Here is a 27,744-nt window from a genome sequence, read left to right as displayed (position 1 = left end):
TCGGAACACAAGCATTGCTCCGGCACTAACTCAGTGCTTCCAGCTCCGGACTTCCAGGCGATTCCACTTAAATGTAACTACCGGGTTAAGGGTTCTCACAGATAGGGCTATCGCCAGCATTTCCATGGACACACAGCTACGGGAACACTGCGGTTATGATCACACGAACGATGGAGACCTTGGGAAGCCGCTGTCCCAGGGGGTTGGAGCCTGCTCAGTCCGCAGGGCACCAGGGCCAGGGTCCCAGCGTGGCCCCATCCCCTCCCCGCTGGGGGTCCCGCTCCCACCGCGGGCGCAGTGGCCTGGTCTGGCCAGTGGCATTTCAGGAGTGAAAAACCAGCCCCACGGGTGGGGGCACGGGGAGCCTCTGGGTTTGTCCTTAAAAACGGGGTTTCACAGGTTACACCGTCACGAGGGTGATGCCATGCAGCCTGCCCACGGCCCAGCCCGCCTCAGACCGGCGTGGTTCGTCTGTTGGCCGGGTTGTTGTGCAAAGACTCCTTGAACTCTTTGGGGATGGAGTTATGGACCTGTAAAAAACCGTGGTCCCGCTCCGAGTTGAGCAGCGTCCCCATGGTAACCTTGGAGGGATCCCTGGAGAGGGTGAACATGGAGATGTCGGTGGAGGGGATGGTGCTGAACCCTTTGCTGATGGGCGACATGTCCCGGGAGCGGGGCTCGGTGGAGCGGGAGCTGGACCGCCGGCGGAAGCGGTACCTGTAGGGGGGGAGGCGGGTGAAGGCCGACTTCTTCAGCAGCTCCGAGTGGGACCTGGCGCGGATCTGGCGGTGCTTCTCGATGTACATGTGCACGGCGATCACCCCCACCATCTCGGCGATGATGAAGGACAGTGCTCCGAAGTAGAAGGACCAGCCATAGGAGTAGCTCTTCTTGGAGTCGCTCTGCCCCGGGTCCCCTGCGTTGGCCGAGATGTAGACTATGATCCCGATGATGTTGCTGAGACCTGAAGGGGGGGACAAGCAGGACAGGTGGTCACCTGAGTGGCAGGAGTGGATGGGGGGACATGTCCCCACAGGGAACCAACCCTTCTGCCAGCACACTTGGGCCAAATTCCCTTGCAGACCTCTGCTGATGTCCCAGGATACCTGTATATTCCCTTACACCCAGTACTCCTGCATATTCCCAGATATCAGAAGGAAAGGAGGAACAACCACTATTTTGTCTAGAAAAGGGACATTTCAGGAGCTGGTTGTGCTTTGCTTTGCTGAGCAGTGAACACATGAGCCCGGCTGGTGCCATGCAGCAGCAGAGCCAACCCGAGGGGCACAGGGGGATCCCCCCAGCATGAACCCCAGATCACCATGGCCCTGGGAGCGCAGGGAAGCCGGGATGGCTCCGTCTCTTTCCATTTCTGGTGGAGTCCTGAGGCTTTGTTTGGGACAGGGGCAGCCAGCGGGGCTGTGCCGCAGGCCAGGGAGAAGCTGGTGCATTCCCAGATTTACTTATTGAATCGATTATGTTCTCTCTGCTGTTTTCTCATCTGCATCAGCAGCTCCTGCCAGCCAAGGAGGGAGAGTCATTTGTCTTTTTGTGGGGAGAAGAAAAACACAAAATAGAGCAGTTCCTTGAGACAAAGACGTTGTCACGCGATAATCAGGGGAAGCATCGGGGAACAGCAGAGAGAAATGAGTAATCCAGCAGGAACGGCCTCTCCAGAGAGCAATTTCCACGTGGGGCTGCGGCAGCCCCTCTGCCTGCTTCTGCCGCTGCAGGCACAGTGCCCACTGACTGTCCAGGATGGAGGGCAAAGCCCCCAATCCCTATCCCGGTGGGATGGCTGCACTCCAGGAGCCCCTCCTGGGCTGCAGCCCCCACACAGGCTCTGCTCGAGGCAGAGCAGGGGATACACTTGAAACCCTTGGCACAGTGACCATGGCCAGAGACCCCTGATGGTTTTTCCCTGCAATGGGGATTTTCCCACAGGGATGGAACAGCTCTCAAACCTCAGAATCTCTCTGTGCTGACAGCCTGGGAGGATCCACACCACACCTCCTGCTCCCCTGTGTCCCCCCAGGCTGGAGGAGCCACCTGGGAAGCTCCTACCTGCGGAGACGAAGAAGATGCCAGCGCTGAGGATGACGTTGTGTTTGCTCTTGTAGAACTCGCTGGCGGCCACACACAGGCCCCCGAAGAACAGCAGCCCCACGCTGAGGATGGGGAAGATGCTGGACGCTCTCACCGCACCTGTGGGACAGGGAGAGGGGCAGGATCAGCCCCCAGCACCCCCTGCACCAACACCAGCACCTGGGAAGGATCTGTGCAAGGGCACCCCTTGAGCTGCAAGGATGGATGGGGACACCTAGCACCAGACCCCACCATGAATCCTCTGCTTGTCATGGAATCCTGGAATGGTTTGGGTTGGAAAGGACCTTAAAGCCCAACCAGTCCCACCTCTTGCCATGGGCAGGGTCACCTTCCACTGTCCCAGCTTGCTCCAAGCCCCTTCCAACCTGGCCTTGGACACTTCCAGGGATGGGCAGCCACAGCTTCTGTGGGAAACCTGTGCCAGGGCCTCCCCACCCTCACAGAGAGGAATTCCTTCCCAGTATCTCTGCTGTCCCTGAGCCAGCCCTGCAGATCCTGTGATTCCAGCCATAAAAACAGCATAAACCCCGAATTTCTATTCCCCCCCCCCCCCGTCCTAGATTAGATCAAGGAATTATGTCTTCCAGCCTAGTCACACAGCCAGCACCATCAATTTACCTTCCCATTACCAAACACACCACCCTCAGGTTTTGGCTGGAGTGCCTCTGGAGTGGCAGAAATCCCTCAGATCTCACCAGGCTGGTGAGGAACTGCCAACCACATGGTCAGGAACCTCTCCCATGGGGCCCAAACTATCACAGCTGCTTTGGAAGTAAAAATTTACAAATTAACATACCTCAATTTCAACAAAAAGTTATTTTCCAATGTAGGGGAGGAACATGTTCAAAATTAACAGAATGCCAAGGTCCCAGAACCCAGCTGGGACAATGCTGTGACCCCGGTGCTGGGCTCCATCCCTCAGGATCAGCTCTGGCAACACTGACAGCAGTCACTGACTGGGCACTACACAAAGAAGGGACTTTCCTACACGGATCAGCTTCCAAAATGACAGTAGAGAGTAATGAATGCAGCAGATCACTACCTGCTGCACCAAAAATACACTGTGCCTTGGTTTGGACTCTCATGCCTCGATTAGGGCTGTTATTAAAGCAGAGAAATACAGGAAAGCTCCATTAAAATTCCACTCAGGGGGCTTTAAAATAGACTTTTTACTTTTAATGTGAGAGGGGGTGGGAGAACTTCAACACTAATCTACTAAAACTGCAAAGCCATTTCATTAAACTCGTTCTCCTCTCTGCTGTGAGCAGAGATGTGGAAATTTGAGAGTCCAGAGCAACAACTGGATGAGCAGCAGCTGGGTCAGCCGGGGGAGTTGGGGTTGAGCACCAGGCAACGGGCACAGGGCCCTTCTCCCGAGATTCCTTCCTGCCCCAGGAGCTCAGAGAGCATCCAGGGCTGCCACTGCCCCCCTGCTGCTGTCTGTTGTTGTTTGGAAATGCAGGGGTTGGGATGAGCCCTCAGCACGCAGGGCCCGCGGTCTGGCACACGTGTGGCTCTGCATGTCGGGGGTGTCATTTGTGTCCAGCCTCTGTCACTGGTGCCTGGCACATGCTCACACATGTGTGTGCCCAGCACTGAGGGGACGGTGCCCCTTGTCTGCAGGGTCACCCTCACCCAGCCTTGGGGCTGCCCATGCTTTCCCCTGGAAGAGGGGAAATTTAGGTGAGATATACAGAAGGAATTGTTCCCTGTGAGGGTGGGGAGGCCCTGGCACAGGGTGCCCACAGAAGCTGTGGCTGCCCCGTCCCTGGAAGTGTCCAAGGCCAGGTTGGAAGGGGCTTGGAGCACCCTGAGATAGTGGAAGGTGACCCTGCCCATGGCAAGGGGTGGCACTGGTTGGGCTTTAAGGTCCCTTCCAACCCAGGCCATTCTGGGGTTCTGTGTGAAAGCCTGTGGCCCTGCCCCAAAGCTCTGCTGGCCCCTGAGACAGGAGGCCCCACTTTTCCCAGGAAAGCTGCCAGTTCAGTTTCCCTCTGTCTCCCTGTGCTTGGCTGCCACCAGCAGAGCACATGGCAGATGCTCGTTGCGCTCTCCAGGCAAATCCAGCCTGGCTGGAGACTCGGGGAACAGGGACACCAGCATGGACAGGGCATGAACACGTGTCCCTGTGGTGCTGCACCATGGACCTGTGGGGTCCCAGTCCTCCATGGGGGAACACCAACAGACTCAGGCTGTGCAGCAGCTGCTGGGACCAGCTGTGGGGACAGCGAGTGCCAGGCCAGCGTGCCATTAACATGTGGCATTGCGACATGGCACGGCCATGCTTGCATGACCCAGGGGGTCCTTGCTGCTGCACAAGGAGCCTGGGGCCGTAACCCCTCAGCCTTCTGCTGGGTGAAGCCGGAGGAGAGGAAGGGGGTGCCCTGCAGTGTGTGAGGGGACCCAGGGGATGTGTGCCATGGGGGAGCAGACTCACGGAGGAGATACTCGGCTGTGTCTTGCTCGTAGTCTGCATCCTCAGGGAAGTGGTCGATTTTCTTGCACACTCCTCGGAAGGTTCCTGGGGAGAAACAAGCCAGGAAATGCTCAGAACCCTGTGCTGGCCAGGATGTGCAGCAGCCCAGGGGCCTTCATGTTCTAAATGGGGACACTGAGACACAGTGTGGGATTGCTCTGGAGCAGCAAGGGGCAGGGAGAGGTGGGAGGAACTGCAGTATCTCCCTAGAGGAAGGGCAGCCCCCTCACCATTCTCACTCTAGAGCATGTGGTCAGGTCATGCTGGCTCTGTCCCCTCTGCCATGGGACCCAGAAGGACCTGTCGCCAGGGACCAGGGCCCCAGACAGGACAAACCAACCCTCAGGGTGTCCTGCATGGTGGCATGCTCCCAGGCTGTGCTTGGGGGAGCTGAGCAGCGTGACAGGCATCAATTAAAGCCTGAAGATGAGGCTCTGGAGGAGGCAAGCTGTCATCCAGAGGGAGACACAGCATCCGAGGGAGAATTGCCTGCTCCCGTTGCTTTGGGAACTGTGGGAAAAGGGGTTGCACTGGGCACAGTGAGGACACGAGCTCCACAGCACAGCCCCCAGCCTCCTCCTCTTCCTCCTCCTCTCAGCTTTGGGCTTTCACCCACCTTCTCCCAGTACCCAGAGCCAGCAGACTCTGCCCCACACACCCCAGAGCTGCCCCCCACATGTCCCTTTGCTCTGCAGCCATCAGGCACTGCCGGAGCGGGGCTGCACCAATGGAGCCCTGGGCTGAGCAGGCATGGGCAGAGCAACACGCCCGGCTGCCCAGGGGAGGGGGCGGAAGGGGGACAGCCCCAACTCCACAGCATCTATTCACACTCTGACATTCATTTTGTCTCCTTTACTCCCTCTGTTCACCAACTGATGCTCGTCGTCATGGCAATGCTGAGCCACCTGACACACAACTTCAGCCTCCAAACACACACCACAATAAGGCTGCAATCCCAAAAAGCCCCCTCTGACCTCCAAGATGCTCCGCAGGGAGGGAATCCTGCCCCTGGGAGCTGCAGCTGGAAATGGCTCCAGGGATGGATGAGGCAGCTGCTCGGGGTCCTGGCTGGGGACACAGCCCCCAAAGCAGCTGGGCCACGTGTCACATCCTCAGCCACCAGGTCCCTGTCCCCTGGTGACAGCAGATGCAACTCCATGTGTTCCTCTCCCAGCTTTACAGCTGGGCCTGGGTAAAGGACACTGGGATGGTATCTCAGGGGGACTTGCTCTGGCACCGGCTCAGCCACTTGCTCTGGGCACTCGCAGTCCCTGCCAATGCCTTACCTGGGTGCGCCTTCCCAGCACCCAGCTGTGCCTCCAGAGCTGGGCACAGCCCACGCCACCAGCATGGCTCGTGCTCTATGGACAGGCCGGACGGGCGGCTGCTGCCTCCTCCCAGCCACCGCTGCTGGTGCTGCCAGCAGTTGGGCTCCTCTCCCAGCCAGGAGCATGCCAGGCTGCTGGTTCCAGCACACCCCAACCTGCTCCTGAACCCTTTCCCAGGCACTGGCCATGCCTGTGCCGTGGCTCCGTGCTGGGAACCTGAGTCACAGCCCCGGGTTTGATTCATCTGCGGCCGGGCGAGCGCCAGCACAGGCGGTGCTGCCGCCGGTACCCACTCCCCTCTCGGCTGTCTGGGTGGTGGATCTCAGTAATTTCCTCTCCCTATTAGTATCAATCCCAATTAGCCAACTTGGCTTATCGCCGCACTTCCCTGCCGGAGCCCAGCACAGCCGCAGCAGGCTCTGCGCAGCGCCAGAGGCTGTGCTGGGCACCCTGCTCAGCCGGCCCTGAGCCCCCTCGCCCACCCCAGCACCGGTCAGTAGGGAGGAACCAGTCCTGCCTGTCCCCTCCTTCAGCAGGAGGGGTCAGCGCGAGCAGCCCCAGCTCTGCCACCAGTTGGTGCCATCAGGCAGGTGCCACCTCTCTGCTCACCCTCCGCAGCTGCCGCACGCCCCTGGCCAGGAGGGGAGCACGTCCATCCACCTTCTGCCCCAGCCTCACCCAACTGCAGGTCAGAGTCTCCATGTAATGGTCTCACCTTAATCCAGGGAATCCCCCTCCAGCTGGGAAACCTTCCAGGGCTTTTTGGGTATATCAGCAATGGGACCGTGGGCTGTGTGGTGCCTGCAGGGTGTCTCTGCCCGGCGGCCCCAGGCTCCTGCAGCGAGCCCTGCCTTTGGGTGACACCGGATTTAATTTGGAAGCGACGAAGTCGTACTTCACACTCTGCAGCCGCAGGTTTGTACGGGCATCCCTCCCGTCCCCTCCCCTCCCCGCCCGCAGGGCTGTTTGCATCCCGCGCTCCGCGTGATCCTTCGATCCCTCTCATCCCCGCCAGCTCCGAGCCTCCCCAGCCGCACGCTGGATGCTGTGAGTGCCCCCGGAGCCCCCCAGCCCCGGGCGGAGGGCAGGGCTTGTACTTTCCCTGCTTTGCTCACTCGTGCTCCGCTGTACGCGCGGAGCTCCCGCACCGCATTTATCGGCACATGCAGAGGCAATTAATTGATTTGATCTCAGGTTGTTTTCCTCTCAGAGCCCTTTTCCCCAGGGAGGGCTGGGGGGACGGGGAGGGGGTTGTGAGGGAAATACGGTTACAGTGGTGGAAATACAACCAAGAATATCGATCCCAGCCCGACGAGCCAGAAGACTAAAGAGCTCCAGTTCTGGTGTTAAAATCTCATTACTTTTCATCTGGTGGAACAGTTTTCCAGGGACCATTCTGGGTGTTACTGGTGTGTGCAAAGGAAGACTCAGGCTGAGGAGGATGAGCTGAGACCGCTCTTAAATGAGAACAAAATTCCTTTCTCCCCTCCTACTGGCTCAGCCAGGAGTCAAGGTCACATTCCAGTCCTCAGCTCTCTGCTCCTCCCGATAAATCCAAGTGAGTTATCTCCCAAGTTGTGGCTTCCAGTAATGGCCTTCCTAAATACGCTGTGTTACACTGAATCCATCCGAAGGAAGTATAGGTCATTATGGTCTAAGTTCTCTGAAAATTAATATTTTGGAGAACCAGAGGTCGGAGCTGAGCTGGGAAGTGCTGGGGTAGGAAGGAGCCTGCGGCACAATCCCAGAGATGCTCAGGCTCTGCACTCCCTGAGTAACAAGAGCAAGATACCTAAATATCTCTGAGGGATTAAAACTTCAGGGCTCATCTTTTTTTACCTCCCACCCACCTCCCAGATGCTTGGAGAGATGGAAAGAAATTCATCCATATTCCTTCCCTTTCCTAGCTCCAGGCTCTGCAAGGGATCCTGAGGCTCTTTGCACAAGGTCCCTGGCGTGAGATTGTGGAGCTGCGGAGTTTTGGGTCTGTGTTAGCCATGGCCAGCACCCAGTGGCCACCGCACAGGGCTCAGCAGGTGGCACCAAACAGCTTCCGTGCCCCTGCAGAAGGCTGCAGGGGTCCCAGCCACCCCCCAGAACCCTGTTTGCCACCTGCATCATCAAATTTTCAACACAGCCTGGGTTCAAAGACACACAGCAGCTTAGAGGAGCATCAGAGAAGGCTGGTGGGATGGCTACAGGCTCTCAATCCACAGTTTGGAGCAACCCCACTGGAATTGCTGCTGGAGCTGAGGACAAGGGGTGTTCTCCACCAGGGCAGGGAAGCCTTGGGGAGCCAGGTGACCTGTCATCGCCATCCCACCATCTGTGTGACTCCTCAGGCCGTTACTGTCACATGCATCTGTTGGCCCCAAGTCCACTGGAGAGGGGCTGAATGAAGGCAAAATCCGAGAGCCCCCAGCCCTGCTCTGGTGTTGGGATGGGTGCTGGGCTCCTCAACACCTGGCAGTGGGAGGAATCCTCCTCCTCCCCAGGACTGAGTTCTCCCGCAGCACATCCCCATCGCCCCAGCAGCCCCACACCAGCTTCCCCCGGCGGTACCAGTGTAATCTGGCTCCATCTCCATTTCACACCCTCTCCCCCTCTCTGCGGTGGTGGCTTGTGGCTGAGCAGAGGCACCTACACAGATACGCCTGTTCTGAAGGACATTTTTTCCTGTTTTTATATATATATAAAAAAAAAACCCACCAGTGGAAAAAACCCAAGTCAGATGAAAGGAATGCAGGACCAAGGAGGTGGCAGAGGTGGCTCTGCTGTGCTGGTCGAGCAGAGGCCAGTGCAAGCACACACCTGAACACACATGGCAGGGGGGGAACCGAGCCCCTGTGCACCCCCACGGCTCAGCAGGGTGTGGGGAGCAGGAGATGCCCGTGATGGGCATCCCCACGGGGGACACGGTGGGCACAGCTTGGCACTCACACCACGGGTGGGCTGGGAGCTCCTGCCAGCGCCAGCCCGCGAGGTGCCAGTGATTGGCGCGTGGCACAGGGACTTCACTCCCTCAGCAGTGCTAAAAGGGAAAAAAAAAAGGAAAAAAAAAAAATCTACATTTTGACAGTGACTCATCATCTCCCATTCTGGAATCTGTGGGGTTGGTGCAACCTACACAAGGCAGTTCAGAAAAGCAAAACAATTCTGAATAATAGAGAAGGAAAAAAAAGTTTGCAGCTGATGGGTAATTTCCAGCCCTTTGCTCTGAGGGTTTTCTCATTTTTTCTCATTAGAAAAGTAATCAGGTAACACTCTGGAGCTGCTTCCAGGGGCTCCCCCCACGCTCCCCTGAGCTTCCTTCCTCCCTGCATCCTTCCAACCTTCCTCCCTCTGTCCTTCCACACTGCTGGAGCTCATGGCAGGAAAACACCACGCTCCTGGGAAGATGCTGGGATGGGGTAGGAAGGTGCAGGGGCTGAGTGCAGGGGTCTGGGTGGCCCCTTCTCTGCTGTCCCCTCATGGCAGCTGGCAGACTGCTGTCCCCTCCATGGCACACGGCAGTGGGCAGCAGCTGCCGATGCCGGGAGCCCTCGGATGATGCTGGGGAGGAGAGCACTCATCAGCATGTCTTAGGAAATCATTTCATGTTTTATCTTTAACAGTGAATAAACATTGATTTTTATTTTAAAAGGTAATTGACATTCCTATGAGAGTGCAATGAGTGCTGGAGCAGCCGGAATCGGTGTAAATAAGCCATGTGCTAGAAATTAATGAGCTTCACTGACTGAGTTTATCTGTTTAAATTAATACAATTCTGGCAATTATAAAAAAATAATGATCTTTGGTTTGTTTGCTTGCTTGGAGACACTGATGGTAGGAGATGGGGCAGAGTGGGAGGCCTGGGCCCAGCCGAGCATCCCAGTGCCCGAGGTGCCAGGACCTCCCTCCGTGTAGCTGGAGCAGGATCCTGCTCCCCTTGTTTAATGAACATTTTAGATTTACTTGGGTTAACTGATGAGCTTCTGGGAAGGGTTTGCCTTCCAGCCTACTCTTTGGCTGATGGTAATAGGGGCAGCCAGCTCAGCTCAGATTCCTGGATCCCACAGCTTTTACTAACAGGATGTGGAGAAGGCGGGTCTGTCCTGCAGGCTGGGAGCTCTGTGCTCGTTTGGCAAAGGGGGCTTGGGCTCATCCCCATCCTCCTCCCCTTTCCACCACTCCAAGAACTGGCTAGAGCTGACAGAAGCTCCTGGCCCAACTGTGGTACGAGTGCCTGATCTTTAGGGTCTCTTCCAACCCAAACCATTCCATGGTTCCATGATCCCAGCTGCCAGCTGGATAATTAACAGAAGGATCCAGACATATTCATTTGTAGGAGTGAGTTGGAGCCACAGGTTTCATGTCCAGAACATTGGGGACAAAATCTGTCCAACTGGGACCAGAGGGTAAACCAAGAGTCAAGAGTGTAAAACCTGGGATCCTCTGGTTAAACAAGCTGCCAGTAATTCAGACAAAGAGAATCTGTGGGTGTGGGTGCTCCGGTGTCTGCTCCCACCCTGAGCTTGGCAGAGGCCGGATCATCCCCAGGCTGCTTAAGCACCTATTTATACTAAGGAGGAGACAAGCTGCATTATGATGGGGAGCTGGAGGTTTCACTTCACCAGTATTAAAATGTCCTCTGAATTTCTAAAAACCTATAAATGACAATTTCATAGCTGTGAAGCGTGGCATCCAGCACAGGGGAGTGCTATTTTCGATTCTGTGTTGACAGCTGAAAGGGAATGGATCACAGAACTAAAAACTAGTTGCTGCTCAAGTCCAAGCAATCATGGCTTGATTATGCTTCTTATGGGCACACAGAGGCGAGTCCAAGGCACCAGCACAGAATCCTGGAGCTTTGAGAGGTCAATTCACAGAGCAGAAAACAATTACAAGCCAAATCACTTAGGAGAATGGATTTAAGCATAAAAGCACAACTGTGTACAGAGAATGATTTAAGAGTGTTTTGCCTGAAAACTCATCACCATGACGGGAGTTTGCATTGGTTTAGAAACTGCCTGGTTAATAAGTAAACAGCTATAAAAATAAAAACAGGCCCAACAAAGAGAAGAAAGGAGATATTCATAACTCTGAATATAAATCAGCAACTTGGAATTGTAGAGCACTGATAAAGGCTCAAACAAACAGCAGAAAAGCATCAAAACGTCCTTCCCCAGTGCATTGGGATGAGCAGCAGCAGCAGAAAGGAGCAGTGCCACCCCCCGTCACCAAACAACGCAGCAGCGTTAGTCACAGGCCCCAGAAATGTTAAATAACTGATCACAACCACGGCATTTCGCATCCAGCACATTCTCATCCCGGAGCCCAGGGAGAGCGGAAGGAGCCGGCTGAGCAATCACTGGCTGTATGGAATGCTGCTTTGGGAAGGGCGAGGGTGGAGAGGCTGAGAGGCTGCTCTGCCCATCCTGCCTGGAGCAGGGCTGCTGCATTCCCTACGCTGCCCCAGGGGCTTGGGCTGGGACCTGATGGCGCAAGCAGGGACTCAGAGCAAGGGGACCAGCCATGGACACAGAGCAACAAGGTCACCGGTCACACTTGCTTTGGTGCAGCCAGCAGCAGACTGGGGCAGGGACAGTGACCAGCAGAGACACTGGCAGGTAATGGCCAGCCTGAGGGCCGAAAGGGAGATCCTGGTGTGGTGAGGTACAGCAGCCTGGAAAAACAGTCTTACTCATGGAATCATCACAGAATCCCAGAATGGCCTGGGCTGGAAGTGGCCTTCAAGACCATCCAGCCCCACCCATGCCATGGGCAGGGACACCTTCTACTATCCCAGCTTGCTACGAGCCCCATCCACCCTGGCCTTGGACACTTCCAGAGATCCAGGGGCAGCCACAGCTTCTCTGGGCACCCTGTGCCAGGGCCTCCCCACCCTTAATATTCCTTATTTCAAGGTGAAGCAGCTGCTTAAATTTATGATCAACATCCTGGTCCGTGTTTGAAGGAGGGTGTAACTAAATTCATCCCATAAAGAGAGGGCTCAGGGGCAGAGGCTCGGGAGGTGCTGGAGGAGCCCGGTGGGCAGTGAGCCCCTCTGTGCCCTCTGCACAGCCTGACCTCAGCCCAGCACTGCAGTTCCAAGGCTGCGAAAAGCAAATCATTCTCCAAAGGAGCCCCACAGTGCAGAATATCCAGGCTAAAAATATGTAAATGGCCATGAAAAGCACTGTCAGAGCTTCAGCAAGACGAGCCAGTCGCCAAAAGGCAATTTCTAATTTCCGAGCTCGCTGCACGAGGCATTAAAAAGGTCACTATTTCTGAAATAAGGATCTTTACAAATAAACACATTTGCCGAGGCCTCGGTGAGTCATGCCAGAGCGGAGCACAGAGCATTTCCACCCTAATGCTCCTGACAGGCCGGGAGCAGGGAGATCTTTTCATGTTTACAGTTCATCAATAGTTATTACAGCTGCACAGTCAATCTTTAAAGCCCATTTAGCCTGGGAGGAGGCTCGGCAGGTTGTTTTCCCTGAAAAAGTGATATTAAATTTATTATGTTCTTCCTCTTTTATAGCATGGATTTGAAGGTAAGCATTTGAAGTTCAAATACATGACTGCCATTCCAGCACCTGCCTTTTAAAAAAATACATCTATACTTGTGTCGCATCCTCCTGGTATAAATATTTGAAGTTTTCAGCTGATGTGCTAAAAGGGCCTCGATGCATCACAGCCTATTTATTCCAGGGAATACAGTGGGCATTGTGCTGCTGGTTTGCTGGTGTGGGAGAGAGGTGCTGGCACCCTGGAGCCACAGCTCCCTGCTCCCCTCCCCACTGGTGCCAGGCTCCCCCTGGCCGGGAGTGCGGGTCCGGCCCGGCCCCGCAGGTTCCGAGCGCATCCAGCACGGACGGATTTAGCTCCTGCCTGCCGGGAGGCAGCGCCGCCTCCTCACCATCTGCGGGAGGGAAGCAGCCCCGGGGAGCAGCTCCAACGCCCCAGATGGGGAAAGCGATATTCAGGAGTAGCACCATAGTTTCACTCTTAGCTTTTTTTGGAGAACAAGAAGGGACTCTCCTGCAGACGGAGCATCAGGAGAGAACTTTGCTGGTGAACGAGTGAGTGACACCAGCCTCATCTTCCCCCCTCCAAGAAATGAAAGCTGCCCTTTTGAGCTGCCCAGAAACCCAGAGCCATTCCCACGGCACAGCATTCGCCCTGCCCTGTGTGTTTGGGAGCCCCTTGACAGGACTGCACTGGCAGCAGGCTCCCTGCCCGGGCAGGGACAGGGCATGGTGCATCTCGTCCATCACACATCACTTTGGGAATTTACAGCACCAAAAGCCCCCAACACATGGCAGCCAGCTGCTCGAGGCCCCCGAAACACTCCGTGCCTCAGACAGCCCGCGGGACTCATCTGTCTAAGGCTGTGATGTCCCCGCCCACGCTGCACCCTCCGGCCCCGGGAGCAGGACCCTGCTCCTGGCTACAAAGCTGCTCCACCCGGGTCAGAGCTGGGCAAACTGCTTCGTGGTCCCTGAGACACTTACACCATCACCTTGGCCATTAAACAGCCTCAACTTCCCCAGCTTCCCAAACGTGGCTCAAAGCACAAAATATTTTGCTAGAAAAAATCTGGGCTTTGAAACAACCCCAGGTCCATCTGGCCCTGCCATTCCAAATACCAAACAACCCCAGTTCCCCATGGCTCTGCCCTTCCAGGAGCCCATGAGAGCTCTGGTGGCAAGAGGAGAAACACGTGAAAGCCCCTGAGATGGTGAAGCAGAGAGCTTCACCACTCACCCAATGCTTTCCATCTTCCTCTTTTGCATTAAATCGCAGAGAGAGCCCATGCTGCTGCTGCTGCAGCCAGGTGCTGCTCTGCTATCCATCTTGAGGACAGCAGGAGTTTCCCCAGCCCCATGGCACTTACCTGGGGCTGTCCCTGTGGTTTTACTCCCCTATTTTCAGCTCTGGCCCATCCCCAGGGTCTGTGGCGTTGCCCTCAGCCCACACCACACATCCATGCAGGGAGGGCTGTGCCTGCAGCAGCCTTTTAATGGCTCTGTCCCAGCTGCATGCAGCCCAGCAGCTCCACCTGGTTATCACTGAGGGCACCTAGCTGCTCTCTGGATGATGCACCGGCAGTTTGAGCTATGAGCTGGAAGGAGAATGGATGGTGAGCAGCCCTGAGGAGAGCTGGAGAGGGACTGTGGACAAGGGCATGGAATGACAGGACAAGGGAGAATGGTTTCCCACTGACAGAGAGGAGGCTTAGATTAGATATATGGAAGAAATTCTTCCTTGTGAGAGTGGGGAGGCCCTGGGACAAGTTGGCCAGAGAAGCTGTGGCTGCCCCATCCCTGGAAGTGTCCAAGACCAGGTTGGATGGGTAGTGGAAGGTGTCCCTGCCCATGGCAGGGGGTGGAACTGGATGGTCTCGAAGGTCCCTTCCAACCCAAACCATTCCACCGTTCTGCGACTCTGTTATCCCCAATTTACGGACGGGTGGTGGAGCACTGGAGAGACGCAGATCACAAGCATCTGCTCGCTTTGGGCGCTCAGCTGGAGCCTCGCAGATCCGGGGATTTCACAGCCCTGGAACAGGCTCTGCGCGGGAGGTGACGCTGCTGTCACAGCCCGGCCTGCGCCGCCAGCGGGGCTGAGCCCCCGCCCGAGGAACAGCTCCTGGGGGCTGATGGGGCGTTCTGCTTCTCCTATTTTATGGAAGACTTCTCTTCATCCCGAACGGGAGATCTGTTCAAACTGACATTGCAAGTTATTTCTAAAGAGTGACTGAGCTTGTGTGCCCTGACCAGCACAGGGCCGTCACCGAGACCCTGTATGAGCGGCACAGACGGTGTCACGCACACCACACCGGTGCTGGCTGCACGACGGGCAGCAGCTCCCATGGACCCGATGCCACCACGGCCGTGGCCCTGCACGCTGCAGTGTGCGCAGGGGCCGTTCCGTCCCCGCAGCCCCACAGCGCGGTGTCCCTCGGGGCCCCGCCGAGCGCGGTGCCGGCAGACGGGGCTCAGCGGCGGAGGCGGCGGCGCGTCTGTCTCGCACCTCAGCCGTGCTGAGCCGGGACTGGCAGCGCAGCCGCACGGCCCCGGCTGTGGGGATGCACCGGAGCTCAGCCGGCGGCACCGGCCCTGCGGGGACGGGCTGAGCTCCCGGGAGCTGCTGCAGGCTGAGGGCGGGGGGCGGTAGCAGTGGCAATTGGGGCAGGCTGGGGCAATGTACAGAGTGTATTTAATGTTATTATATGCAATTATTTACAACATGCACACCACCTCCCCCAGCCTCGCTGCCCTCGCAGGGCCACGCTTCCGCTGATGGGAGACAGAAGCAGAAGCCCCGGCTCCTGCTCCTCCCCAGCTGAGAGGTCTCACACCCCGCTGCAGCTTTCCTGCTTCCTATTCAAGGCGCGATCACTCTGATCTTTCTCCAGCTTCTCACACTGGAGAGAAGGCCAAAGACTGATGTACAGAGAACAATTTTATCTTTGGCTGGAGTGTGCTGAGGAGCGACAAGAGATTCTCCCAGAACGGGGAGAAGAAGCCTCGGGGCTGCGAGAGGCTCCCAATCCCCGGAGCAGCTGGGGCGGGCAGGGTGATCAGCCCGTGCCCATCTGGAGGGGTCCCCGCTGCCAGCCCGGTGGGGCCGGGTGACACAGCTGCTGTGCCGTGATAAGGCTGCGGGGCTGAGCGAGGCTGCTCAGGCAAATGGAGGATTTGGCAAGGATGCCAGCATCCCGGCAGGAATGACTGTCTCAGCTGGCAGGGACACACAGCCGGGCCGAGGCAGGGACAGCTGCGGGGAGGTCACAGTCTGCCTCGCCAAGTGACAGTGACCTTTCCCAGCCAGGCAGCAGCCCCGGGCCGGCTCGGGCAGGAGGCACCCGGTGCAGCCCCTTGCAGTGCTCCCGTGATGACGTTGTGTGATGCAATCGGGGATGCTGAGGTATCACATAGAGAGCTGCAAGGTGTTGGTGTTCAACACCCAGCTGAGCAGCACCGGCCTGGCCTGAAGGGTTCCTATTTCATGTTAGGAGGGAACCCAGCCTCTGCAGGGGGATGGAGGTGCCATCTCTGGGACCAGGGAAGTTCTGCAGGACACGAGCCGCTTGATGACAGTGCCAGCAGCACAAGCCAAGACTGATTTTAATAAGTTAAATCAGGCACATCTCAAAAGGGTCATTGCTTGTTGGTAATCTCTCTAGGGGTGCTCTCCCCTCCCCTCGTGATTCCAGGCACAAACTGATATTAAAGGTATAATTAGAGGACAATTAGCAAATCACCAGTGAAATTGTAACTGTGACCGTTCGAGAGGCATGAACACAAATGTCACCCTCAAACACCATCTTTCGTCACTGCTCACTACTGCCCAAGTCCCGCAGGGTGTATCACCAATACCAACACCCTTGTGGGTGTCCAGCGACCCCCAGAAAGGCTGGGGGGGTCACATGTCTCCCCTTGCTCCCTGTACCCATCCCGGCACTCCTGTGCACCCCAATTCTCCTCCTTCAATACACACCACTTGGCAAGCAGCAAACACACAGAGCCCTAGGGAGAGCGACAGGATGGTACAAGTGGCTGACCTGCCCCCCAACCTGCCCAATGGCCTCCCTGCATCCTGGCATTTTCCCACAGGACTGTATTATTAAACACCACCGTTCCCAAGGACCTGACACAGGAGCAGCTCAGCCTCCCTCTGCTGCCCAGCAGCACAAGATTTGTCTTTACATTGTGGTGTCAGAAGATAAGAAACAGGCAATATCTGAGAAAATCATCACCCCCTATCACCTGCTCAGCAGCCACAATCCTTCCTCCTGCTTCTCCCTGCCATGACTGTGAAAATCCCTGATCAAGCACAGCCACTCACCAGTGAGTGAGGGATTCCTGCAGTGTTCAGGGGATGAGTGAAGCCCAGCAGTCCTGACACATCTCAAAAAGGACCAAAAGCCTATGGCAAGAAGACCCTCCACTTCTCCTCTGGGCAAGTGATCATAGAATCTTAGAACCCCCAAACGGTTCGGGTTGGAAGGGACCAAAAGGCACAGGACAGTTCAAAGCACGCAGCATACCCTGGCCTGGACTTTTCATTCTGAAGACACTTCAATACCTGTTGCAGGTAGAAGGCTGGGAAATCACAGCAGTGTGGGATCAGAACATTCCGCAGCCATCCCCGGAGCCCCGGGCTGACCCAGAGCCGGGCCAGGGGCGGTGTTTCCCAAGGGTTGTGTAACAGGTCCCGGTGCGGGATGCAGCCCCTGCTCCTCCCCGGCACAGCCTGCGGAACCTCCCTTCCGCCGCAGAGCTGGCAGCACACACACGCCGAGGGAGAGACACCCGTTGTCACCCCGGCACTGTCATTCTTTATCACTGCAGGTGTCTTCTTAATCAGAGCCCTTATCTGGAGCTGCTGCACTCCCCGAGAGAGCCGCGGCTCCTCACAGCCCGCGTGGCACTGCGCAGAGCAAGCGGCTCCCCACTCCTCACCCCGAGTAAAGCCACCCAAAACCTCTGGAGCCGAGCCCACCAGCCAAAGCAAACCCACCTGGGACCCCTCAGGAGGGTCGTGAACACCTCCCTCCTCTCCCCACCGAGCACTAACCCAAAATGCATCCACTAGCTTCAGGGGATCTCCTACCGAGGGTGACTTGAAAGACTGAAGTGGGTTGTAGGTATTGCAGCCCAGCTTCAGCCCTTCTGGAAAGGGTGTGGGGCAGCGGGCAGCGGGCAGGACCCCTCCCCACATCCTCCCCATCTCCCGGCGGGCACTTTGCGGGAACTCAGGACACGGGTGGGCGCCTTTCCCCTCGGATGCCTTGGACTGACCCAGCCCCGGCACCTGCCAGCACTGCTGCGTTAAATGACAGTGGATCCCCGGCAGCTGCCTCCTGCCAGCGCCGTGAGTCAGCCAGCGGCACTTGTCAGCAGGTGAGGCAGGGAAAAACCCCCCTGCCAAGTGGGACCCCTCGGGCAGCAACTGAACAACCCCTCCACACTTTCGGATTAGTGCATTTATATAATTTTAAGAGCATTTTTGATTTTCCCGAAAAAGGAGGTTAATGTCTATTTATGAAGTGCACACTGTGTTCATTAAAAATCCATGGTGAAACCCATGTGAACAGGAACCACGGAGATGCGAGAAGCCCTGAGCAAGATTAACGCTCGGCTGTCTCACCTCACCTCATCCCGAACAGCAGAGCATGACAGGTCTCCACACCTGGTCTGTCCCCTGTGCAGAGCACAGCGTGCCCAGCAGGGCTGTGCCAGTGAGGATGGGAGGGCATCACCCTGTGGGCCAGCGGGGAGGGTGCTGGGGGACTTTCCCAGAGCCGTGTGAGGTGAGCACCGCTGAACCCACCTGGCTTCACGTTATGAAGGGCAAGACTCACGCCGAGAGAAGGGATTCACCAAAGGCCACGCAGCTCTTGGCAGTGGAGCTGGGCATCGCTCCCTGGCTGCTCCAGCAAACGTCATCCTGGCACCTCCTGGCCAGTCCCCACCTCGCTGGGAACGGGAGGATCTGGCATCCAACCAGATGGGGCATCCTCCCCAAACCACAACTACCCGCAGCCACCAGCACTGGGGCTCGCAGCCTTCGTTAGCCATCCCTAATTATTTACAGCCGGCATGGAGCCAGTGACCTTGCACGGGAAAAAAACCACTTGAGCCTCATTCAAATTCAGCCTTCCACCTCTATTACACGGGAACAGCTCCGGAGATGACAGGCTCTGCACCACGCCTATGCAGCAGTAAAATGCCTGTTTCTGAGCTGTTCACAGCATACATTTTACTCATCACGTGCTGCTCGCAGGCAGTGAGGGAACCGACTCTTTAACCCACCCCACAAGTCAGGATTTTTGCCCAGGAAACACTGCAGCATCCCAGGAGGGTGAATTTTGCACCCTCTGCTCAAAGCAGAGCTGGTGGCAGCGAGCTGAGGTGCAGCTCCTCCCCGGACACTCTCCAAACAGCCGTGGAGCTGGAGGCACGGCTGCTCGGAGCCTCGGTGCCAGCTGGCAGTGGCACGAGACCCTCTGTGTCCAGAAGGATTCTTATGACTCGTGGCTGTTGGCCATGTGCCACAAGAACATGGGTCTGGAGCAGCCTGAGGGTCCAGCCAGCCTCATTTCCATCTCCATTAGAGGACAGTAATTCATGTTTATGCAATACATCCTCCACCAAGGCGAGGCTCAGGGATTCCCTAAATCCAAGCTTGTGCCTGGGTGTTGTACGTGACCCCTTGCAGAGCCCCCTGTCCAGGGCAGGTGTTAGCGCTGTGTGATGGCAGTGCCAGGGGTTGGGCTGTCCCTGCTCCAGGCTGTTCTGATGGGAAGACTCTCTGGGTGTCAAAGTGCAGCCATCAGGTAGTCTCAAACAGGTAAGTGTCCCTCTCCACGTTCATCCATCACCTCACCTTAGGTGCCTCCACCACACCACATCCTCCATTTCCATCACACACGAAAACTCGATGCCTCCCAGCCCTCAGATAACAAAGAGCAAACGACCTCTTTCCACCACCTCCCCAAACCTGCCTTGCTGCACCAGCCCCACCTCCCCCTGCATCCCCTCCAGCCCACACTGACAGTCCCCACCTGTGCACCCCTGCCCCACAGCTGCCATCCCTGGGCACTCCTCACGGGCACCCCCAGGCAGAGCCATGGCCGGTGGCATTGTGGGGAGCCATGCCAGGGGTGCTGGGCCTCTGGGCAGGGCGGTCAGTGCGGTCAGAGTGGCTGTGGAGGGCAACCTGGCAGCCGTACCACACCATCACCAGCACTGGCACTGAGCTGGACCGGGCCCTGCTGAGAAGTGGCACGTTGGGGTGGTGATGAGAATCTATCACAGACACTGACCAGACAGAGGAACAGGATGAGCAGCTCCTTAAATACCTGCCTATAATGAGTAGCGAGAAAAAGTGCTCCATCATGGGTGATTGCAATCTCAGGGACATTTGCTTGGCGCTTTTAAAAATTAAAGATAATAACTTTCTAACAGAAACAATCTTGCTGTCACCTTGGGGAAATTCTCTGCTTGGCCTCACTCAGAGGGCTGAGAGGAGCTGGAGGCGGGGGAAGAGCTGGTGCCTGGCCAGGGCAGCCGCTTCCAGCCCAGTTTAATGCCTTCTCTGCGACTCAGCTCAGCTCAGCAGAGCCAAAACCAGCCATGGACAAAACCAACAGGGGAAAACGGAAATTCAGGATCAAGGGCAGGTGCTTTCCTGCACCTCACACCCCTGCCAGGCCTACTGGAAAGGGCAATGGAAAATGGAATTAAAAAATTAAAAATCAGGGGCTTTGATGTGGAAAGTAGCAGGCCACACACATGGCTGATGGGAGAAGCTGATGGGATCAGTTAAAATAAACCCGCAACTGAAAGGTCAAGGCAAAACAAGGAGGAATTCTTTCATTGTGTTGGAAGGAGCTTTCCTGAAGGTGTAAACCAGCACTGGATCATGACGGTGTAACTGTCAGTCATGGAGCAGAAGTGACACATGCTTATTTATTCATCAGATACTTCTGTTCTGTACTTGGAGACAAATAGGCTCCTGTATTCTGGCAGGAGCTGGGGGGATGCTACACAGCAACTGCAAAGTGTAAACATGGAATCAGGAGGACTAGAGAACTTCCTCCCAGGAGCATTCAGAGAATAAGCTGAGAAGGCTTCTGAAGATCTAAAATGGATTTTAATAAACCTTGGCATTCTGATGAATTTCTAGAAGACGGAAGAAGCTGGTTTAATGCCAGGAGTGATGTGATGGGCAATGGCAGGAGCTGTGTCCCCAGCACCGCCTGTGGGTTAGCAGAGGTGGGAACGGGGGAGGAGGCAAATGTCAAACAGCCTCGTGGAACATAGATTTACCAAACTTCATAATTTTTTTCTTGATATAGTTACAAATTCAGTTGATAAAGGAAGTCACTAACATAATACATTTAAGAGTTCCACAGGGTATTTGATTTAGCTCTCCTGAAAAAGTTAAAGACCTGTATTATGCAGAATCAACAGCGCTTTATTAAGGGGACTGGGAGCTCACAGAGACAGTCCCTGTCATCCAAGGGATGTTCCTGCACAGGATCTGCTGTTACTAGGACAGTGCTGAGCTATGACAACATCTTTATTTGAGAGTATTGAATAAAACATGAAATAATTGGGAGTAAAACAGGGCAATGGCAGAGAAAAGACTGATGGGAGTATTGATGAATGAGGAAGGTGGGTCAGGCAAATTTGGGCAGCTCGGTACCTTGGGCTCATTCAGTGATGGCCATCTCTGTACAGCCAACTCCAAGGATTAAGAGCGAGGAACCAGGAGAGCAAGTTCCAGTTTGGGGTCAGGAGATGCTGCTCAGTCCCACCAGATGGGCTGGGGGCCCTGCCACCCTGGGGACTCCCTGTGAGGGGCTCAGTGACCTCAGTGTACAACCAGACTCACAGCAGGCAGAACAAAGAGCCCACGTGGCTACGGGAGACCCAGGTACCAAAGATTATTGATTATGTTTAAGGGGAGTTTGAGGAGCTCATGAGCTCTCCAATGGAACCACCAGCCCAGGGACACGGCTGATCACCCTCAAGTGCAGCCTCCAGGAGTGACCATCCATCCACCACTGAGCCATGCAGGAGCTGCAGGTCAGGTGTAGAAAGTACTGGGCAGCGTCCTGGGGGCTATGGGGTCAGCTGATGGTACCTGCAATATTATGTTTAAATCCAGACAGGATCATCCCAAAAGACCAGCCCTGAGAGGTCTCCAGGTTCAGCAGGGAGGAACTGCTGGCTGGCAAAGGCTGTGCTGGAGCTGCTGTGGGGGACACTGGAAGGGCCAGGACGGGCCCAAGGGGGACAGCTCAGCCAAAGGAAAGCTCTGGGACAGAAGATATCTGTGTCCCCTGCAAAACACCCCACGTCCCACCCCAGAGGAATGCAGGATGCCGAACATCCTCTGTGAGGGAGGCAGGCAGAGCAATGCTTGGCCTCCTCCAGAAATGACAGAGCACTTTATTCTGATGAGAGGAATGAAGGAGGAAAGGAAAAGTACTACATCGCCTTAAAATATGGTATTTTGAGCAGCCTTGGCCAAATCCTCCTGCTCCTTCTGCCTGTTTCAGATCCGCATGATGCCATGGAGCTAGTCCCAATCTACACCACGCAGCAGGGAGGACACGGAGTCTCCCTGCATTTAATGATGCTGCATTTAATGATGCTGAATTTAATTAAATTTGATGAAAACCAAAGTTCTGTTAGTTTCTTAAAAACACCACCAGCCTAAGCAGCGATTTCTCAACTTCAGCTCTCTCCCCAAAGTGCCGTGTGCTTCCCTCCCTTCTGTACCAACACAGCAGGCATGGAGGAAAGCAAGTGACACTGAAAAAGCCACGGGGGACATGCACCGACCAGTGCAGCTCACACCTCAGCTGGACACACGAGGGGACACCTGCCAAGCGTTCACATACTGTAAAAGCAAATAATCAGGATCCAAACGCTGCGATTCCAAGCAGACTATCCCTCAGTCTGGAAACACCTGCCTGGGCTCCAGATATTGAGTCAACTGCTAATTTGTGTTTCCCAGTGTGGGTGTCTCTCCATGGGTCTGCGGCGGCTCCATTCAGGATTTATCCGCTCTCGCCGATGGGCTTGTGACGCTCACGTGGTGCGTGGCTCCCACGCAGGCGCTGCGCCGGGACCGCCGGGGATGCTCGGAGCCGGCGCTCACGTCGGGCGGCTTCGTGCTGAGCCACGCGCGCCCGGCCGCCGGAGCCACGGGGGCTCCACGCGCAATTCCTCCCTCGTTACCCGCGTTCAGCCCCCGCTGGCGGAGGGAAGTTCAGGGCTGAGGCGGTTCCCAGCGGGCAGGGAGCTCTGCTCGGTGCTAAAAGCGTCTTGTGCACCGCAGGAGAACCGGCCCCTGCGACACACCGTGCTCGGTCCCGGCACCGGGGATGAAGCCTCTGTCCCTGTTTCAAGCCCGATACAGCGAGCGCACAGAAATCAGGAGGCAGGAAGGCCCTGCAGCAGGAATCACCCAGGACCTGCTGCCTGTAACAGGTACAGGGTTCGGCCCCCAGCGCTCCCCCGGCCGGGGGGGTCCCCAGCCCCCGCCCCAGCACTGTCCTTCTCCCGCACCGACGCGTGAGCCCTGCGCAGCTCCGCTGGGGGAAGTTTTCCCTTCCCAGCATCGCACGGGTTAACAGCCTGCGAGGCGCCTTTCTCCTGCAGAATCCAGGAGGGTGGTAAGCAGCCCCAGCACGTCCCCCCAGCACCATCGCAGCCCCATATGTTTCCCCCGAGCACAGGCTGGGACCCTCCCTATCCCTGACGGGGTGCTGCAGCCCCCGCAGCCCCACTGCCACCCTCACCCACACGCAGGGGATGGCGGAGGCCGTGCCCCGCATGAGGCCTCGGTGGTGCCGCAGGTACGGCCGCGCATCCCCGCACGGCTCCCACTCCCACTCCCACTCCAGCAGCACTCAGAGCACCAGCTCGGGGTGGGATGTGGAACAGGCAGTGCTGAGCCCACGGTGAGCCCATGCCCTGCTGCTCCTAGCCCCGTGCCCAGGCTCAGGGTGGTGGGCTGTGATCCAGCTCTGAGCTCTGCCATGGCACTGCCAAGCCCTTTCCCGAGGGAGCTGTGCCCAGGGCAGCGGGGCCTCTCTGGCTCCTTCCAAAGCAGTGATCGATCACAGTGAGGGAAACATAAAACATTGGCTGGAAAAAAAAAAAAATACAGGTAGCAAGCCGAAGAATTTTGGAAATTACTCATGCCTCCAGTGATCCCATCTTTCACATCCCCTGGCTCCTGCCTCCTTGGCTCCCTCAGCCCAAGAGGGGAGACAGACTATCTCAAATTATTTATTATGGAATTAGAGCATGATCCAAACCCTCCTTGAATCAATAAGAAAGCTCTGACTGACTTCACTGGGTTTAGGACCAAGCACCAGGAACAGACAGGGTATTTCTGCATCTGTGGCCGTGACTCACCGAGAACTTTCCAACGTGGAGGAGCAGCTCAGCGCCGTGGCTCGCCTGCCCCCACCATTGGAGGGGTCGCTCCTGGACTGGGGCAGTCAGACACCCCCAGGGCCCCACAGGACAGTGGGGCAGGTTCACCTGAGCACACAGGACACCCACTGCTGCCACTAATTGTAAAAGTTAGGGCCCAGGGTGATGCCATCGGCCATTTTTTGCTGCGCAGGTGCCAGCACCTGGCTCTGTTAAAGCTCATCTTTAACCACAGCCTGTGGGTGCTCAGAGACACCTCACCCAGCAGCTCTGGGGCAAAACTGCCCCAAATTGTGGCCTGTGCTGCAGGAGGGCGGCAGCTGCTGGGGCCTCGCCAGACAGGCACTGCTGCGGGAGGGAAGCAATGGGGCGAAGCGGCGAGGCCGGGCAGGCAAGAGGTCGGCCGTGGGGCAGCCGTGGTGGGGCAGCCCCGCTGTGGGACCGCCCAGCCGTGGGGACGGAGGGACGAGCTGCGGTGGGGCAGCAGCAGCCCACCTTGCCCCGCTGTGCTGCTCAGAGGGAAAGGGCTGGCGCTGGTGCTGGGGCTCGGTGATGAAAACGCCGGGTGCGGTGGGTTTCCCCCTGGTGACAGGGACGCGGTGCCGCCGGAGCCTTGGAGAGGGGCAGCAGCCGCGGGCCTCTCACTCACACGTTCCTGATCAGGAGAGGGACCTGTGGCCCCTCAGCCCGGAGCTCCCCGGGAGGACACAGCGCGTCTGCCGCCGCCAGCGCTGGTCCCCAGCACGGGGGGACCCCGCAGACCCACTCCCCCGGCCCCCACGCCCCGCGTGGAGCAGCCCCCGTGAGGTTCCACCTCGGTGCCACCGCGAGTGCCCGAGGAGGGGTGCGGAAGGCGGCAGCGGGGAGCGGCGGGGCCGCCGGGCCGGGGGATGCTCGGATGGCGGGGGGATGCGCCGCTCGCCAGGGGCCCGGATCTGGGGTGGGGGGTCCCGCGATGCAACCCTTCCCCCGAAGTTTTGGGGCCGCGGGGGTCGGTACCTTCCAGGCAGCACGTCCTCCAGAGCCCCGAGTGGGTCATCACCTCCTCGTTCTTGCGGCTCGTGTCGTTGTCGCTCATGGACTTAGTCCTGCACACGCCGCGCGAGTAGAGCCAGTAGTCAGTGCCCACGGCGATGGTCATCAGGCTGAAGGCTGCGAAGGCTCCCACCGTGGTGACGAGCATCTGGACGCCTCTGTCACACATCCTCATGCTGCTTCATCCTCCGGCGGCGGCTCGCAGGGGAAGGGCCGGCGCCGCCGCCCGCCGCCCGCCGCCTCATGCCCCCGAGGCCGGCGGAGAGCCGAGCCCCCGCGGCGGCGCGGAGCGGGGCGGCCCGGCCCCGGGGAGCCCGGCAGGCATGGCCCGAGCGCAGCCCGCGGAGCGCAGCAGCCCAGCCCGGCGGAGCGGCTCCGCCGTGCGCTCCCGCCGCCTCTCCCGGCGCCTCCCCCGCGCCGCCCGGCCAAGGCAGCGGCGGGGGGCGGCGGAGGCGGGGGGCAGCGGGGGGCGGGACCCACGGGGGGCTGCGCCGCCGGGACACCGCCCCCCGCCCGCTCCGACCGGCCGGCGGCGGGGACAGCGACCGGCACCGGCACCGGGGGGACGGGGGCCAGGACGGGAAACCCACCCCGGGGTGCCGGGACTGGGCGGAGACGGTGACCGTGACTGCCCCGGGAACCCCACCCCAGGACGCTGGGATCGGGGACTGACCCGGCAGATCGGGAGAGGGACCCTACAAGAATACCTGGACTGGGCGGGGGGACCCCACCACTGGGTGCCGGGACTGAGCAGGGACCGAGACCGTGACCGTGACTGCCCCAGGGACCACACCCCGGGATTCTGGGACCGGACCGGGACTGTCTTGGGACCTGGACCGGGTGGAAGTCCCCTCGAAGTGCCAGTACCGCCCCAGGGACAGTCACCCACCCGCACCAGCCTCCCGGCACGGGGCCGCTCGATTCCCTGATTCCCCCCACCTTAGTCCGCCCGGACCCTGAGCTGCTGCACCAGTACCTGTGGGGCAAGGGGCTGGGCGCCACGCACCCACACAGCGGACCCCAGAGAGGGCACAGCACCTGCCCACGCTAATACGGAGCTGTCCCTGCCCCGGCTACACCGGTGTTTATCCCCTGCCCAAGAGCTGGTTCAGCCTGAACGCCCCTTGTACCCGCAAGCCACTCCTGAACCATTCCCAGCAGTTAACCCCCCTGCCTTCTCCCTCTCCGCTGTCTCCTCATCTCCCTGAAACATCCCTCAGCCGGTTGGATGAGCCCATGACTCACGCAACCTTTCCAACAAGCCCTAGAATACACTTACCTCTGGAATTGACGGTCCTGTAAGGGCCACGGGTGAGACAGGAAAGCGAATGATTTACACGACGGCGTGTACTTCCCCAGCCCTCATCTGTATGCACTCACATGGAAATACTAGTTATTTACTCCAAAAAGGCAAACAGAAAATTATGAAGGTACTGAGAAATTAAGAATGCGAAAATTAAGTAGCTCCTCAACCTGAAATCACCGTCTGTGCTGCTCCCCAGGCAGGGCACGCTGATTGCTGCCCCGCCGCGCTCCCTCCCCAGCTTCCCGCTGGCTCCTGGCTGTGGATCACCCTGGTTCATTCCCTGCTTCCCCACGGGCCCTGTGCCTGGTTCCCAGCTCAGGCTGGAGGCGGTGCAGCTCTGCCCAGGCTCTCTGGGCGCACAGCACCAGCTCCTGCTTCCCAGCGTTTCCATCTGGAGAGTGGCAGTGCTTGGTGAGCTGGGAGGGGACACAGCTCTCTGAGGAGTGCGAGGATGGGGACACAGGCATTGGGGTCAGCAGCACCCACTCATCCACCCTGCATCACAGGGGTTTTTCCTGTGCATTTTTTGAGGAAGGGTTATTGATTCTCAGTTTTGGGGAGTGGTGCTGGCAGAGGCACATGCTGGTTCACAGGTCACACCTTGGTGTCACAGACTGGACACCGAGATGAGCCCTGGGCATGGCTGCACTGGGACGCTGGTCATAGAATCAGAGAAGCCCAGAATGGTTTGGGCTGGAAGGAATGCTAAAGCCCATCCAGTGCCACCTCCTGCCATGGGCACGGACACCTCCCACTATCCCAGGCTGCTCCAAGCCCTGTCCAGCCTGGCCTTGGACACTTCCAGGGATCCAGGGGCAGCCACAGCTTCTGTGGGCAACCTGTGCCAGGACCTCCCCACCCCCACAGGGAGAATTTCTTCCTGATACCCAATATAAATCTCTCCTCTTCTAATGTAAAACCATTCCCCCTTGTCCTGTCACTATCTGCCTGTGTAAAAAGTTGCTCTTCGCGGTTTTCCTAAGCCCCTGCTCCTGAGCAATCCCGTGGGCACCATGAAGGTAGCTCAGAGCACGGCACAGGGAAAAGCCAAGTTTCTGTGGGACATCTGCCTCAGCCCTGGCGTGACGCCCCTCATCCTGCCACCCCCACTGCCCCCGCCCGTCGCCCCCCGCCTGTCACCAGCGCGTGGGGCAGCGCCTGACGCCAGCACCCTGCCCGGCCCCCGGCCTGCGCAGAGGCAGCAAAGATATCTCCCACCCACAGCTGAGGGGCTGCAAATTGCGTTGCGAGTGGGGGATTTTGCAGCCTTAATTGTGTTATTTTAACACAGCGTGTGTAGGTGTGAGCAGAGTGCACATGTACCGTTTCCTAGGCTTTGAACAAAGCAGGCTCAAACAGAAGCAAAGTCCGTGTCAGATTGTGTTGGCCCCTGTGGGGTTGGAGGTGTGGACCCTCCAGCCAAGCCCTGCACCCCTTTCACCGCTCCATGAATGGAATGTCAGCTCCAGGAGCGAGCTCGGAGCTCTGGCCTCCCCAGGGGTTCACTGAGATTGGCGACCAATGAGAATTTGGTGA

General features: G+C 57.7%; 1 protein-coding gene across 1 annotated transcript; it reads right to left on the bottom strand.

The window, feature by feature from the left end:
• Positions 1-452: 452 nt before the first annotated feature.
• On the bottom strand, positions 453-25,077 carry CACNG3 (calcium voltage-gated channel auxiliary subunit gamma 3; the record flags this gene model as incomplete). The annotated part of the gene is made up of 4 exons (XM_082292499.1): positions 453-964; positions 2,065-2,205; positions 4,544-4,627; positions 24,867-25,077. The coding sequence occupies 4 exons, from the start codon at positions 25,075-25,077 to the stop codon at positions 453-455; spliced, it is 948 nt and encodes a 315-aa protein (XP_082148625.1).
• Between the last annotated feature and the right edge of the window lie 2,667 nt (positions 25,078-27,744).

The sequence above is a fragment of the Coloeus monedula genome (assembly GCF_965178545.1).
Source record: "Coloeus monedula genome assembly, chromosome: 16".
Classification (NCBI taxonomy): domain Eukaryota; kingdom Metazoa; phylum Chordata; class Aves; order Passeriformes; family Corvidae; genus Coloeus; species Coloeus monedula.
Note: the sequence above shows the minus strand (reverse complement) of the source record. Positions and strands in the feature narration are given on the sequence as shown.